This window comes from Curcuma longa, chromosome 1 (assembly GCF_044706935.1).
Source record: "Curcuma longa cultivar G26 ecotype Majalengka, Jawa Barat chromosome 1, ITB_CL_G26_1.1, whole genome shotgun sequence".
Taxonomy (NCBI): domain Eukaryota; kingdom Viridiplantae; phylum Streptophyta; class Magnoliopsida; order Zingiberales; family Zingiberaceae; genus Curcuma; species Curcuma longa.
Genome location: NC_133861.1, coordinates 20,303,467 through 20,320,601, shown reverse-complemented (window position 1 = coordinate 20,320,601; position 17,135 = coordinate 20,303,467). Strand labels below are relative to the sequence as shown.

The following is a 17,135-nucleotide window of genomic DNA, read 5'->3' as shown; positions in this document are numbered from 1 at the left end:
ATATGAATTACTAACAAATCTAGAGTCTCAATCAATGTGAAAATGATAGTTAACGATGTCAAAGCACAATAGAGTCATCGAAGAAAATCAACATAGAAGTCTTTCACTCTATGAGAATAAATTTCAAGTGAGAAGTGAGGAAGAGTGAAAGGTAATAGATCAATCAAGGAGGCCTAAGAACACACAAAAAATGCTAAAAGATTAGTGGTGGTTTAATACCATGTTAATTATAGAAAAAAATACTAACAATATTATTAATCAAATAGATTTTATTTTTCTATTGAAATCAAACATAGAATCGAAGTTTGTTACGGAGGTGGCCCCTTGAAGAACATGGTAGCTAGTGCTTATCTAATCTACACAAATCTAACCTCGTGGAAATTCATTACTCTTTGTCTCCTTTCTCCCACACCTCCAAAAGTATAATTCTTTTAATTAGTAGGGGTGGACTAGAAATTACTCAAGGTCAACATGGCATGTGTAAATTATAATTTAGAGGAACAATTTTGTTGAGAGATCAATAGTTGAAATATCCAAAACTTTGTTCAGATTTACTTTTTATCAATTAGATGTTTATATTATAAAATAAAATAATTTTAGCTAATATTTTGTTTATCGAATTCAATGTTAAAAATGTTATTTTGGAAGTAATTTTTATAAATCGGATTACGTGTTGGTTTTGAATTACGATGAGCTAGAATTTGGAGGATTGTGGTAGATTTGAATAATTGAAAGAGACGTGTTTGAAGGAGTGGGCGGTGAGTCGATGCCTTGATGGACGCGTCTCAACTAATATACACACTTTAAAAAAGGAGCCATAGAGAATAGATAAGACACGGCCCTACCTAATTTCTCTTTAATAAAAAATAAAAATTATAACGAAAATAATGTAGTGACTCGGTTTTTTTTTAAAAAATTATGATGCATTTGGTTAGGGGAATATTGTCATAAACTATATATTCAGTTAAAGAATGAATTTGAAATATAATTCTCGTTAATTTTTGTAGTCATTTTTTATATGTTATTTCCTTAATTTATTGTAAATATGTATATTTCTACTTTAAATTTTATGACGGCATAAATTGATCAACTTGACTTAGATTGAATGAATGGAGCTGAATAATTGAGATGCATTAGGTGGACTAGGTTGGTCGAAAAAACAAAAATGAGTTAAATGATCAAATGAATACAATGAATTAAGACAAATGCACTAATTGAGATAAAATGAATTAATAATTTTTATTGACTTGGTGGTCAATGAGTCGAATAAAATGGATCAACCCATTAGACATGTTAGACAAATTACATTGAGCTAAATGAGTGCAATAGGTCGGTGTGGAATGAGGTGTTTTAGACTTTTTGGAGCTATTCATTTTTCCTCCTTACTTGTAACATTATTACAAATTAAACATGACAAACTCATTCTATTCTATGAAGCAAACCCCTTAACAATACAATTTTTATTTATTTTTTAGAAATAACTGTTTTAATGTATATCTAATTTAGTTTATAAATTAAACTATTAATCATATATTATAATAATAATGCCCTTTGAGACCTTACCTATGTCACTTAAGCCCATATCCGGCCCAGGAACATGTAGAGGAGAGCCCCATATCCGGTCCGGTATTGCCGTGCCCAGCCTGGCCCAGGAACATGTAGAGGAGAGCCCCATATCCGGCCCGGTGGCCCGGCCCAGGAACATGTAGAGTAGCAATTGGGCGATTTCGAAAATTTCTAAAAGGGCAGGGGCAATACCGTCAACCTAATTTGCCGAATCCAATTCCTGGACCGACCTTGTCGTCCATGGCGATGCGAAGCGATGATGGTCTCCTCCCTCGGCACCCGCCCCGCCGCCCTCGTTACTCGGCCCTGGCTCAATAAATCCCTCCTCCCGTTCAATCCTCCCACGTTCTTCAGGTTCACGTTATCCTCCGCCAAACCATCGCCCCTCGTCGCCGCCTCCATGGAAAATTCTCCCCCGGGCTACCGCAGGAACGTTGGGATCTGCCTCATCAACCCCGAGAACAAGGCTCGTCGCATCGCATTTTGTCCGATCGGCTCTTCGTTTCTCGAGAATCCTTCTTATGGATGATTTCGTGTTTTCAGATCTTTTCGGCTTCGAGACTCGATATTCCCGGCGCTTGGCAGATGCCTCAGGTGATTGTAACCGCCTTGCTGTACTTGTTCTTCCTTGATGAAAAAGTGTACGTTTTTATGTGCTAATGATCTAAACTTGATCTCTAGATTGTTCAGATTACGTGCTTATGCAGTGCCCATTCCATTCTGTCTGTTTTCCTCATATTTTGTCGAGGATTTGTGTTTTAGAAATCATAGGTTAGGATTGTGCATGATTATTGGAAGTGGAGGTGGATCGTTAATAGATATTAGGATGTGCAGTGTATCACTCCATATTGTTCCATTTGCTTCAATTAAATTCCTTTATATTTGGAATATGACTACAAAGAATTTGCTGATAATGAGATAAAAATGGGAATTTCATTTATTCGTGATGTTTATGACGAGAGGCGCTTCTGATAAAAACAGCTTGTTACTACATTCCTCAAAAACTTGAGATGCGTTACTGCAATGCTTTTAAACTCATAGCTTAGACTTAAACAACATTACCATAATAAAATCACAAGTCCAATTTAGTTAAATAAAATGGTCAATTAAAGAAAAATAATTATCTAAATTAGAACAAGTAATCAATTGTTTAACCTATTCTACTAATTACAATAATATTCAAATTTAGCATAATTCAATACTTTCAGAAGTATTATAAATATTATAAATTAACTATAATCAAATTAAACATAATGCAAATCTTTGTCTCATTTAAATAATTTCAAAAATATTATCATAAATTCATCGTGAGAGAATTATTCACTTTTACCATTAGATAATAATAAAATCTATTAAAATTTACTATTCTGGTAAAGCAACATAACAAGTCAATCAATTATCATTCATAAAACAGTTATTTTTCCTAAATAATTAATTCCAAATTTTTTCAAAAGTGATCTTAATTATTTGCATCAATTATTTGTCTTATATCACAAGTCATTTAATCATTTAGTCAAATAATTGAACTAAATAATTTCCTATTGGAAATAATTTCATAAAACTGCATGGCTGTGGGTCCCATTGCATGGATGTGGGATGCAGTGCAGTGTGTCATGTTGATTTCATGCTGCATTTTTTCATGCTGCATATCATTGCTCTTTCATAAATAACTGGACTAACTTAATACTCCTAAAATTTGGTTCTAACAAAGAATGGTTCCAAATGACACTTCTGATTAAGGGGAGTGTTTGTACCCTTTTTATTCTGGTTTGTGACATGTCTGTAGAATTTGTTTGAAATTGATGATTAAATAACTACCTCTTCTATCGTCAAACCATGGAGAGACCTGGATATGGGAACTTCAATTTGTGACGTTCCGTTTACAACTGGAGTTATTCTCTCTTTAATGAATTTCTTATTCAGGGTGGTATTGATGGTGAAGAAGATGCTAGGATTGCTGCCTTTAGAGAGTTGAAAGAAGAAACAGGAGTTACATCAGCAGAGATCCTTGCCGAGGTGACCAATTTATACTACAATGAGCATTCCTTCTCATTTTATTTTGGTATGGAATAAGATGCTGATTCTTCAAATGGGTTGGGGATATATCATGTAACTTTGTTCTTTGAACAATCATCACTCGTATTGGTTTGTAGGATACACCACTGATTAGACTCTGTTCTAACAAAAAGAATTATCAGTAGGAAGAATGGAATATATATTAGTCTGTTGATTAAACCAAAGCTTCAACTACTAGTTTTATGCTATTGAATCTAGACATAATCAAATAATGAGGTTAATAATTTAATTCTTCAGCTGCCTTACTTTTTGCCATACTCCAGTTTTGTTCTCTTCTTTATGTGGCAGCAATAATCCTAACTGCATTCTGCATTCAGCTACCATCTGTGACATTAATCCTGTTTTTCTTGTTGTCAATCAATTTAAGCTATAATTCACTATATTTTCTCTTGCATATGATCTTAGCTAAGAAGATGTGGTTTAATTAGTATTAGATGAGATCTAGCAATTGGTTAATCTAACCATATTTTTTTCACATGGATTTTAAAACTGCATTAAAGTATAAGAAGCTACTGAGTATATGCTTTCCAAACTCTGCTACTGCAGGTTCCTTACTGGTTAACCTATGATTTCCCTCCAGAAGTAAGGGAAAAGCTTAATAAACTATGGGGAACAGATTGGAAAGGTCAAGCACAAAAGTGGTAAGCATTCCAATGTTCCTGATGAATTTCTACCTCTTAAATGCAATGGAGAGGCTTGTTACCATAACCATTTGAGCTACACAAGCTTGGTAAGGTTGTTGAAAGGTGCATGCTTAACATAGCATTTTGAAAAATGATGTGCATGAGAAATGGTTTGTACAAAACACACATCTTATCTAGTAGTCTTCACTGGGGGCTAATTTGTTTTCTCGCTTTGGTCCCTATTAAATCCAATTTCTGTTTCCCTTTATAAATATTTAGTATCTTTTCTATTTTTGTGCATTAAATTTTTTGGTAGATATTCTACCTTTGGAAAGTAGTAGTTAACTGCACAGGGATCAGCCTTCAGTGAGTGTAGCATAGGATTGTAGTTAACTGCACAATTGAGACAACTTTGATGTTCTTAGTCTTAGTTAATGACCAATAAGGTTCATCTAGAATATATTGATTGTTATTTCTCATTTAAGTGCTCTTGAATTAGAGAAAGCTTTACTTCCAGAATGTTGATATTTATTCCTTCTAACTTCGAACATGCTGGTGTTGGAATCTCATTCTCGATAACTAAGCCTACTATGAAGTACAGGTTTTTATTTAGATTCACTGGGAGCGAAGATGAAATTAATCTTGCTGGGGACGGAAGTGAGAAGCCAGAATTCGGAGAGTGGATGTGGATGACACCACAGCAAGTGATCGAACATGTGGGTAAACCTACTCTTGTACTGCTATATTGGAAGGTCACTACAAGTAAACTTGAATCTCACACAACATTACGTTCCTCCTGAACAGGCAGTCGATTTCAAGAAATCTGTCTACGAGGAGGTTCTTAAGTTCTTTAAGTCTCATTTACAGCCAGAATCAGCTTCTGAAGCATAGATAGTTTGCAAGGACTGAACCACCATTTCGAGAGACCATAGCAATAACTGGTCAAATGAACCACTATTCAAGGACTAGTATATGATCCCATGTACGCCATACATAACATGTGCTTTGTTAGTGATCAAACCTTGTTGATATGTAATCATGTTTAACTGCAATGATGATCCCGAAGACGAATACCGACCTTGTTGAATTCGAAACCATTCGTTGCTTTAATGTGATAACATCAATATTGTTGTCTACTGATGATCTGTCATGGTTAACATGTCATCTTAATCTTTGTTTATACATTGATAATGCCATGTTATATAGTGACTATGCAATGCGTTTGAGATGTCATTCATCAAGTTTGTTACTTCATTGATGGCTAAGAAAATACCTATAGACCAGGTAATGATAAGTGAATCAACTGACAACTTAAACCGTTTGGATCGAGAATCAGAATCCAGCCGGGTGTCGGGTCGGTTAGAAGTTAAGGGGATCTTTCAGCTCCATCATAATTGGAGATCTATCAATTTTATTTGTCTAAGGCATCGAGCTTTTTTAGAAGAACAGTTCCAAAAGGACCAACAGGTGGAAGTAGACAAATCTTTTTGAATGGGATGGTATTTCTTTTCTTTTCTTTTATTTTTAAAAACTAGTTTAGACTTTTCAAAAAAAAAAAAACAAAACAGTGAAACAAATAAGTATAATCGCAGATTGTCTTTACTTTGATAGTGTATGGCTGAGAATTGGATAGACTTAGTATGAGCTAGACGATCATGAAATTGTCGTAGAACTAGGGATTGACTTTAGATTCTTCTACATATATCTATATCACAACTAAATAGGGAGATATTATTTTCCTATGTAGACTATGGATGAACCTTCTATTTCCAATTGACTTACAAAACTCAACCCATTTCCATGATGGATGACTGACACCTTCTTGGAAGAAACTTATAAATGATTGTTATAACACTCACATATATGCCAGCGTTCAATTCTTTGAACGTAGTTAATAAGTAATTTTTTTTAAAAAAAATACTTTAATATAAAATAAGAATAAAAATAAGTGGACAACGTAAAGATTCATAAATAATGAATGTTAATATTAAAATTAATATGAGTATGTGTTAATAAAAAAGATATATTAATATATAATGAGTACGTGACACCGTGAATCTTTAAAAAGAAGGTCATATATGTTATAACTCAAACTACTATGTATACCCTAATATATAGTTGAATCTTTGGTTTGCTATATGGTTACAAATTCTTGGATAAATTAATTTAGCACATACATGAATGTGACTTTCAATGATGCATTTAGATTTTATTTTGACTTTTGGTTTTTTCTTTTATTGTTGCATAAGTTTTTTTTACATCATGTATCTAGCTGTAACATTATCCAACTATATGTATAAATAATTTGGGTGAAATTTCCTTCATTGACAATGTAATTAAGGACATCTTCAACACATGTATCACATCAATCTCATTAACAATATATAATAAAGAATATCTTCATTATATATAACACACTTGTTCACGCCACTTTGATTATATGCTCACTTTCAAGTTCATGAACCTTCGTTTCTTAAATCAATGAATCTGTAGACTATACTTTAATTAATGTTGATCAATCTACTAAATTACTGTATTTATATTTAAGGTATTTCATGAAATACAAAACTAGTGCAATTTGGTGTAATACCTATCCTTAGTCAAGTCATAAAACTAATATAATTACATTTACTAAACTGGATTAGTGCATTTTAGGATATAAAATTGGTGCTTTATGTATTTTTTCAAAGTAAAATTTCTAAACTGTATACAAGTTGATAACATTGATTGACCACACTGTATTTACTGTTGCTAAATTAATGTACCTTAATACTAGTCATAATAATGAAGAATTCAACGATAAGAATGCTTCTCGATCGAGAAAGAAATTCACGCGAGGACGTCGCTGTTGTTGTCCTAAATTTCATGATCTATTCGTCTGTTTGACTGAGTCCTAGATTTTATTGACTGACTGTTGACTTTGTCTAGATTCTGCGGCTGAACCAGCTTGCATCAAAATAAATAGTCTACCAGTACTCCTTCCTTTCTCTTACTGATATACCCTCAAATTAATAATAATTCCAGACACGCCCGTGTAAATATATTATTAAAAAAAAACGAATGCAACAAATTGTGGGTAGCTTAGTTAGGTTTGACTCGGCAACAAATAATTAATATATATATTAATATTGATTGAAATTAGAGTGAGATCTTACTTCATGCAACAGCACTCCTTCATGGACGAGTTCAACGCTAAGGCTACGGCTTAAACTTTTCCTTCTCTGCCATCCTTTTCCTTCATTACTTTTCATTTGGCTTCCACAATTTATACATATCCTTAAAATTACTAAAACCCTTCGAGCTGTAGGCGTTTGGAGGACATTATTTTGATAATTCTAAAGTTGAGGGAATTACATGAAAATATTCCCATGTTGTGATTGTGCAATCCATTGCTTAATCTTTGACTATTTGTGCACGCCCATATATATGATCATAATCTCCTCTAGATTTTCTCCAAGTTTGGGTTTGATTAGATCACTCTCTTAATCTTTGTCTCTTCTTCTCTCTCTTTTCTTTTCCCCAAGGTAGAAATAATTATATTCTCTCCGCCATGGATAATTCCGGGGCCGGCGCTGGGGCCGGGCAACAATTCGCACGGCCGCGAGAGCTCCACGGCCCTCGGCCGGCGCCTCTCACTGTGAGGAAGGAGTCTCGCAAGATCAGGAAGCCCCCGGTGGCTCCGCCGCCGCTGCCGCAGCAGCAGCAGTACCGGCAGCCCGTCATCATCTACGCCGTCTCGCCCAAGGTCATCCACACCACCCCCGCCGACTTCATGGCCGTCGTGCAGAGCCTCACCGGCGTCCATTCAGCAGCCGCGGCCTCGTCGTCGTCTTCTCTCTCCGGCAGTGCCACCGCCGGTAACCCCCACGGCATCAGGGGATCGGCTCAGTTCTCTCCGGCCGCCCGCTTGGCCGCTTTCGAGAAGACCGCCGCCACCTCCTCCCCCTCCGGTTCTGCTTCTGCACGAATATTAAATCGCGGAGTAGTCGACGACGTGGTGGTGGAAATCATTCGTTCGCCGGAAGAACGGAGACTAGGAGGAGGAGGGATCCTGTCGCCGGGGCCTGCGTCGCTGCCGTGGATATCCCCGGGGATGTTTACTCCGACGGCGCTGTTTACGCCGCCGCCGTCGATTCAACTGGTGGCGAGTCCTGACGCCAACAATCTAATCTTTTCCAGCTCCGGGATGGTTCCTTCTCCGGCGGCTTATTGGGATCTCTTCAACCATTACCAACATTAATTAACTTCGATCTCTTGCTGCATGCACGGTATGGAGTTCAATTGACTGCTTGTGATCTTTCTGAAGACGTTCTCAATCATTTCTATTGTGGCATATATACAATCGACAAAGATCAAATTATATATATATTATATATATATATATATATTCATACTGATTTAATTAATCATGTATTTCAGTTGTTGATCTCAGTGTTATCGAAATTGGATGAGAAGAAGGATTGACTCACCTTTGTTTGCAAGATGCTCCTCTTTGTTACATTAACCCCTTAACTTTCAGAAATTCTAACGAATTTACCCAGGATTAATTAGAGATTTATGAAATATATATACAGGGAGCTCATTGTAATTATTCATAATGTATGCATGACTATTCTGATAATATTTAGATTATTCTTAAAGGAATTCAAAAGGATTAAGTATGAGACATTAATTAATTAACTTTCTTTCGTCATCTTACTTAATTATCGTTTATTGCTTTAAATTAATAATGACTTATATTTATCTATTATCAATGTAAGATTAAATTGGGAAGTCAGTGGCCACTAAAAGGTCATTTATGTTATTGATGCTATAGCATTCTTCAGGTGGTGAGCTCGTTGACTCATTTAGCTCAACAATATGAGATGATTACTAGGGTAATTATATATAATGCGGCTCATATATAGTTCATTTAGGTTAGTTATCTCTGACATGTAGTTGTATTAGGACAAATCAAAATAGAGTTGGATATTATTTTTAAAACGATATTATCTTACTTAAGTGCTTAAGATTGTTGGCATTTATTCCCAAGATATAACACCCAGTGAAATCTCAATGTCTTAAAACTCTTTAAAAGACGAGCTAGAAGAGAAGAACTCAAGAGAAAGATGCAACATTTGAGAATGTTGTGAGTGTCGTTTGAGTAAAAAATATAATTATATATGATCTCTTATAAAGGATGGACAGGCAAACTCTATTTTAAATTTAACAGTGGAGATGAAAAGGGAAATTCACTCCTCAAATTTGAATCCAAGAGGTAAAAAAAAAAACATCTTTTAATTAGTCATTAGTCAGTCACACACAAATTCAATATGTACACATACTCTAGTTAACATTAAGTATATATATGACATTTAATTGGGCATTCATTTCTTATTTACTTAAAAAAATATATAATAATTTACTTGTGGAATAAAATTTTAAAAATGGCCATGTAAAAAACTTAACTTGCTAGTTCACAGGGGAATGCTTAGCTTGGAGAAGAACTAGCTAGCTGCATTAGAAGAGGTTACGGGGGAATGCAAGTTTTAATTTGTACTTAACTTGCTGTTAAATTAATCCTAAAGCAACACATTGACAGGATAATATCTCACTTAATTTTCTAATCATGATTCAACTTTATATATATATATATATAATATAATATAAAAATTGATGATAATTACATGTTGTTGAGTTTGTCAAAGCACGTGAAAGATCGCAGGCATCATTCATTAGGTATATATTTATGAGGTGGGCTCCTCGACGATTAAATGCCTCATTTAATTAGAAACACATATTCGAACGTGTACACTCAATTTTTTTTATTTTCCTGAAAGGCACTCCTCTTTTTTTTCACTTAAAAATAGAATTTTCAATTGAAAAAAATATATATGTTTATTTGTGAAAATTTAAAATAATTTTAGTATAATTTTATTTGCTAAAAATACAATGAATTTCAAGGCAAGTAATATCACTTTATTTTAATTTTATTATAATAATCTCGCTTGAAATGACTGGTCAATTGATTGATCTGACTAATTGATGAATTTTCAACTTGTCTTATCCAATTAGTTCCAATTGATTTGTTTGGTAAATCCATTTTGATTCACTCAAATTAACTTTAAAATCAAATATAAAAATTTTAAAAAATATTTTTTAAAAAATAAAAAAAAAAATAAAATTCATAAAATATGAAAAATCTAAAAATAAGATAAAATTTATTAATTTGATATATACATCATTATAATATATACATGTTAAAAATATTACATCTTCAACATAAATAATTTAACATAATATGAATATTATATCTCGAGATTAAAATTTAAAGAAAAAATATTTATGTTTATAATCTAAATGTGGATGTCTTAGGTACATTCATTCATTTAAAAACCAAGATCCACAAAATTCGATTTACCTTTATTTAAGATATATATAAGAATGAGTGGAGGTGAGAGGTTGGATCATTATCAAATTTGCAATAAATTTTATAAAAAAAATTTTCTCACTTTCTTAATGAAAATACAAATAATGTTTGCAATTCTATATATTCTGGTGGCTTTCAATGAATAGTAAACTTCTTAGTTGTATCAGAAAATTTTCAAGTAATTATTGATGAGCCAAATTTAGCAAAAGTAATTGGATTAGAGGCATCCTTTTCATATAATTCAATAAAAATAAATTAAAGTACTCTTTTAATTTTTATCCAATAAATCTTCTTTTCCTGACCAACCACATATAAATTATTTAATTGCTTAGGGTAATTGGGCCTTTCTTAAATTCACCTTTTACCTAAACTTTGATTTTTACGTGTTGAGTTTGTCAAACCACGTGAAAGCATTCAATTGTCGTTCATGACACCTTGATAATTAAATGCAACATTTAATTAATCTTTTTTTAATTATTTCTTGAGATTGTTAAGAAATCACTTGAATAAAGTATTTTTTTGTCTAAATGAATAATTCCTCAATCAATTTTGTGAGAATTTTATATATGGACTAATTAAGGTTCAATCTTTATTTGATTTGATTTGTATTGTGTGTCCAATCTGCCATGTGTTTGATATATCTAGTTTGATCGATCCCGTTAATAGCTTAAGTTTGATCTATTTACCTTAATCAATTCGGTTCGCTTGATCGGTGCTACTTGCTAAAGCACCCGGTTAGCTCGATCGACCAATTCAATTGGTCACCTTTTCTCAATCAACTTGCCTTGACTTAACCGATCGCTTGGCATGATAATCCACTTGGTGCAATTGACACGCAGAATCCAATCAGTCGACTAAAGTCTATGGGAAATTAATGGTTTATTAACAAGTATTATGTTTAGTAGAAAGAGAATGGATCTTTTCACGGTTTAGAATATATCCCATTAGATAGAAGATATATAAGAACTGATAGAAAGTGATCCATCCACTCGACTAATTTAGATTCTTAACATACAGATCCTTCCATCTAAATTGTCCATCAAGCATTGAAATTGAACTATAGAGTGAATATTAACAATCAAATAAAACACCATATATATTTCACTTGTTTAACTTCTCATATCTGAAAACCTCATTTCTAAAAAAAACAATTTATCAAAAGCAAGCGTTTTCAAAAACTTTTTTTCCCTATTTTTAAAAACTTGTAAAATAAAAAAAAAAAGCTGAATGAAAATGATCATTTAATTTAGCCTCCGAGTTACTGGAAGAGGCCACAAGACATAATTGAGTATTGAATGATAGATAAAAGCAACTTGGGAAAAGTCCCATGCACCTTCCCCATTTCACAGTGGACAACACAGAAAAATAAATTATCAAACCTGCTTTTTCTTTCTTTCGTCTAAAGTTGTGGGCATGCATCTGCGTGAATAATTGTTAGAAACACAGATTCAGAGCAGATAAATATTTGTTAGAAATCTTATGGAGTATCATCCCATATATAATATTCTTTATCTCATGCATTACTGCTCACTTAATTAATTAATCCTTGCTTTAATTTGTTTAACCTAAAATTGCATCAAAGGCAATGCTGATCTATTCAGCATGCATGTGGTACAGAATACAGACCTAAATCAGAACACTGATCATGATCTGAAAGAAAATGAAGGATATAAAGAAGGCAAAATTGCTATGGCATGGAGATAATTGAAGGATATGCATAGAAAGTATATACTATGCGATCGAGCACTATAAAGGCTCCCTCATGGCGTGTGCCTACCACACTACGTACTCTTCTCTCTGAATCCAAGCTTCACTCTTGCACTTGTTGCCATGGCAGTCGGTGAAAACATGGTCTCCCTCGACGCCGTCGAGAGACAGTGTACGCCTGCTGGCGTCGACGACGACTATGATTACTCCCAGAGAGCGCAGTGGCTGCGCGCCGCTGTTCTTGGGGCCAACGATGGCCTCCTCTCCACCGCCTCCCTAATGATGGGCGTCGGGGCCGTGAAGGACGACGCGAAGGCCATGCTCGTCTCAGGCGTGGCCGGGCTCGTCGGCGGCGCCTGCAGCATGGCCATCGGGGAGTTCGTCTCCGTGTACTCGCAGCTGGACATGGAGATCGCGCAGCTAAAGAGGCAGCAGAAGAGCCTCGACGGCGAGGGGCTGCCGAGGCCACTGCAGGCCGCGGCGGCGTCCGCCCTCGCGTTCTCGGCGGGCGCGGCTGTGCCGCTGGTGGCAGCTGGGTTTATAAGCAGCTACGGGGTGAGGTTGGGGGTGACGGCGGCCGCGACGAGTACTGCACTCATGGTGTTTGGCTGCGTCGGGGCAGCGCTTGGCCGGGCTCCGGTCGGGAAGTCGTGCCTCAGGGTGGCGCTCGGAGGATGGCTCGCCATGGCCATCACCTTTGGGCTCATGAGGCTGTTTGGGTCCCGAGCCCTGTGATACTGATCTGAGATCATCAAATAAGCACAAACCAACGAGTAAAATAAAAATTAATATAATGACCTCTGATAATATTCGAAAAATGTAATCGGATTAACAAAAATATAGTAGAATTGTGTTGGAGATAGAAGAAAAGAAGAAGGAAATTTGAAGAGGAATCGAGTATGTTTCTTTAACCTTTTGATCTTTCCTCATACCTTTCATAGGTATGCAGTACATGAATTTATAGAGAAATGCTTCCAAACTACATTGATTGCATAGGAAATATAAATTATAACTAGCCTTTAATCTAGCCTAGAAAAGGTAAACTTTGACTGTCTAGAAAAGGTAAAATTACTAGTTACGAAACCCACCTTTGACCTCTAGGAAAACTAAACAGAATTAATACTCCATGCTAATTACAAATTACCATTTAACAGCCCCTCTTAATTTGTAATCTTCATGATGTCCTTGAATCGTTGAAGCTTTTCAATAGATACTGTTTTAGTAAGAACATCCGCTGGCTGATCTGTGGTTTTGATAAAGTCCAGAAAAATTTCCTTCTTTCGAACCATATCACGAATATAATTATGTCGCAACTCTATATGTTTTGATCTTCCATGAAATACAGGATTCTTGGTCATTGAGATTGCAGATTGGTTATCACAGTAAATAAGAGTAGGCTTTGCATCTTTTTGTTGTAAATCAATCAAAATCCTTCTTAACCAAACTGCTTCTCGCACAGCTTCATTTGCGGCAATATATTCAGCTTCTGCAGATGATAATGCAACTGAATTCTGTTTTTTTGAACTCCAAGAAATAATCTTAGATCCCAAACAAAACACATATGCAGAAGTGCTCTTTCTATCATCAAGACTTCCAGCCCAGTCACTATCACAAAAGCCAACTAGCTTGTTGTCTTCTTCTTTCACATATTTGATTCCCAAAGTTTTAGTCCCTTGAAGGTAACGAAGTATCCTTTTTGCTGCCATAAAATGAAGCTTGCTTGGAGCATTCATGAATCTGGATATTAAGGCAACAGGATATACAATATCAGGTCTTGTATTGGTTAAATAAATCAAGGAACCAACAAGACTTCTGTAAATGTTTGGATCACATTTTTCTGCTCCATCATCCTGCTGTAACTTTTCATTGAAACCCATAGGAGTTGTTGTTGGTTTGCAATTTTCCATTTGAAATTTTTTGAGCAAATCGACTACATATTTGTCTTGAGAAATAAAAATCTCTCCTTTTGATTGCTTCACCTGAATTCCCAGAAAATACTTCATCAATCCAAGATCTGTCATCTCATATTCTTTCATCATTGCTTCTTTGAACAATTGTACCATTCTGAGATTAGTTCCTGCATAAATCAGATCATCAACGTAGAGACAAACTATCAAAAAATCACCTTCATTTTTCTTCACATAAAGAGATGGTTCGGATGGACTTTTTATAAATCCGTTTTGTAGAAAATAAGCATCAATTTTGCTATTCCATGCTCTTGGAGCCTGTTTAAGCCCATAAAGTGCTTTATGCAACTTATAGACCTTTTCTTCTTTCCCTTTTACTTCATATCCTTGAGGTTGTTTGACATAAATCTCTTCTTCTAACTCTCCATTCAGAAAAGCCGACTTAACATCAAGCTGAAAAACCTGTAATTCTAGTTGAGCTGCCAAGGCAAGAACAGTTCTAATAGTCTCCATACGTACTACAGGCGCAAAAGTTTCATTAAAATCCACACCAGGCTGTTGAGCATACCCTTTTACCACCAGCCTTGCCTTATGTTTTTGTACACTGCCATCTTCATTATACTTGGTCTTATAGACCCATTTTAACCCGATTGCTTCTTTTCCTTTTGGAAGGTCAATTAACTGCCAAGTGTGATTTTTCTCAATGCTCCTTACTTCTTCATTCATGGCATTTCTCCATACTTCCTCTTTTACAGCATTCTCAAAGCATTGTGGTTCACAAATAAAACATGCAACATTAGAGGAAGATCTATAAATATCTGTCAAGGAACGATACCTTCTTGGAGGAGTTTCTGAATCTGAATCATCTTCATAATCGCTTCTCAAAGAACCAACATCAGTAGTTGTTTGCTTTGGTGCAAAAGATATATCTTCCATAGGTATTCTATCAACTTCTTCAGCTTCCCATTTCCATACTGCTGTTTCATCAAAAATTACATCTCTTGAAAGCACTAACTTATTAGTTATTGGATTGAAAAGCCGATAACCTTTGGATTCATTAGCATAACCAATGAAAATAAGTTTTTCTCCTTTTTCATCAAATTTTTCTCTATCTTGAACAAGAGCATAAGCAACACATCCAAAAACTTTAAATTGACTTACAATTGGTTTTCTGCCATGCCATGCTTCAAAAGGAGTTTTATTTTGAACTGCTTTTGTAGGGGAACAATTGAGAATATGCACAGCCGTATTTGTAGCTTCAGCCCAAAATTTATTAGGAAGTCCTTTGCCTTTCAACATACTTCTGGCCATTTCTACAATGGTTCTGTTCTTCCTTTCGGCGACACCATTCTGTTGTGGTGTATATTTGATTGTAAGTTGTCTTTGAATGCCCTCGTCTTTGCAATAATTAAGAAAAGGCTTGTAAATGAACTCTCCTCCACGATCTGTCCTTAGGCACTTTAGAACACAACCACTTTGCTTTTCAACAAGAGCTTTAAAGTGTAAAAACTTTATGAAAGCCTCAGATTTTTTCTCAATAATATAGATCCAAATCATTCTAGTGAAATCATCAACAAAGAGAAGAAAATACCGTTTGTTGCCGAGAGAAGGAGTTCTAGTGGGACCACAAATATCTGCATGCACTAGCTCAAGAGGGGATTGAGCTCTCCAAGCTGTTTTTGGAAATGGAAGCCGATGCATTTTCCCATAGACGCAACCTTCACAGATTTCATGCTGCCTTTTAATTTCTGGAAGTCCAACAACCATATTCTTTTGTTTTAATAACTGCAGGCCCTTAAGATTCAAATGACCGTATCTCAAATGCCAAAGAAAAGATTCATCAACACTTTCACTTCTAAAGGCAGTATTTTGAAATGTCTTCATACTGAAGGGGAACAGATTATTAGAAGTTAACATTGCGACAGCAATTTGTTCACCAGATTTTTTGTCAAAGATTTCACATCTATCATTATCAAAGACTAACTTGAAACCTTTTCTCATTATCTGTCCAATACTCAAAAGATTCTGAGAAATATTAGGAGAATAATGCACATCATGGATGAATTTTTCGTTACCTCCACTTGTATAAACTGCAATAACTCCCTTTCCTTCAATCTTTACTCGCTTTCCGTCACCAAGTTCAACATGAGAAGAATAATCTTTATCTAGCTCTTTGAATGCCAACTGATTTCCAGTCAAATGATTGCTGCAACCGCTATCTAGATACCATATTTCACTAGATTCTTTATCATCCATAGCAGACAAAAATAGTTTATTATCATCATCCTTTGCTGAAAAATTAACTATCTTTTTCCCTTTCTGATTTTCTTCTTTTTCTTTATACCAACAATCTTTATCAGAATGATTAGGAATTTTGCATCTAGTGCATTTAAAATAGCAATTTTTCGATTCATGACCAACTTTTCTACAAATGAAACAGTAAGATTCTGAATTACCAGGTTTTTGTTGCCATGAAGAATCGCTTCTACCTCTTCCTCTGCCTCTGCTTTGAAAACTCCTTCCACGATTTCTGCCATTAATTTGTCCACGAAATGAGTTCCCTCTTCCTCTTTGTTCTGGTTTTGAATTCCTGGAGTTTTCTTCCTTTGCTTGAAAAGCATGCTCCATAGGTTGATTATTGTATCTGTTTACTCTTCTCTCATGTGCTTCTAAAGATCCCATCAGTTCATATTGTGTAAACATTGTGAGATCTTTTGTTTCCTCAATAACAGCAATTATATGCTCAAATTTCTGAGGAAGCCCTCTCAAGATTTTCTCAACAACCTTCTTTTCAGGAATAACGTCTCCACAACATTTGATTTGATTGACAATCTCAGCCACTCTAGA

General features: G+C 35.1%; 3 protein-coding genes across 3 annotated transcripts; all 3 read left to right on the top strand.

Annotated features, from left to right (window-relative positions):
• The first annotated feature begins 1,784 nt into the window (after positions 1-1,784).
• On the top strand, positions 1,785-5,401 carry LOC141836861 (nudix hydrolase 26, chloroplastic-like). Its single transcript, XM_074724329.1, has 6 exons — positions 1,785-2,032; positions 2,110-2,160; positions 3,490-3,582; positions 4,189-4,283; positions 4,867-4,981; positions 5,070-5,401. The coding sequence occupies exons 1-6, from the start codon at positions 1,823-1,825 to the stop codon at positions 5,154-5,156; spliced, it is 651 nt and encodes a 216-aa protein (XP_074580430.1). The 5' UTR covers positions 1,785-1,822; the 3' UTR covers positions 5,157-5,401.
• A 2,338-nt stretch (positions 5,402-7,739) lies between these two features.
• On the top strand, positions 7,740-8,771 carry LOC141814482 (protein MKS1-like). The gene is made up of 2 exons (XM_074702444.1): positions 7,740-8,533; positions 8,685-8,771. The coding sequence occupies exon 1, from the start codon at positions 7,816-7,818 to the stop codon at positions 8,503-8,505; it is 690 nt and encodes a 229-aa protein (XP_074558545.1). The 5' UTR covers positions 7,740-7,815; the 3' UTR covers positions 8,506-8,533; positions 8,685-8,771.
• A 3,733-nt stretch (positions 8,772-12,504) lies between these two features.
• On the top strand, positions 12,505-13,116 carry LOC141811915 (vacuolar iron transporter homolog 2-like). Its single transcript, XM_074699996.1, has one exon. The coding sequence runs from the start codon at positions 12,505-12,507 to the stop codon at positions 13,114-13,116; it is 612 nt and encodes a 203-aa protein (XP_074556097.1).
• Positions 13,117-17,135: the final 4,019 nt, after the last annotated feature.

Coding starts and splice junctions, on each gene's coding strand:
- LOC141836861 (XM_074724329.1), top strand. CDS start 1,823: ATGATGGTCTCCTCCCTCGGCACCCGCCCCGCCGCCCTCGTTACTCGG. Junction 2,161..3,489: donor GCGCTTGGCAGATGCCTCAG/GTGATTGTAACC, acceptor TTTCTTATTCAG/GGTGGTATTGATGGTGAAGA. Junction 4,284..4,866: donor AAAGGTCAAGCACAAAAGTG/GTAAGCATTCCA, acceptor TATGAAGTACAG/GTTTTTATTTAGATTCACTG.
- LOC141814482 (XM_074702444.1), top strand. CDS start 7,816: ATGGATAATTCCGGGGCCGGCGCTGGGGCCGGGCAACAATTCGCACGG.
- LOC141811915 (XM_074699996.1), top strand. CDS start 12,505: ATGGCAGTCGGTGAAAACATGGTCTCCCTCGACGCCGTCGAGAGACAG.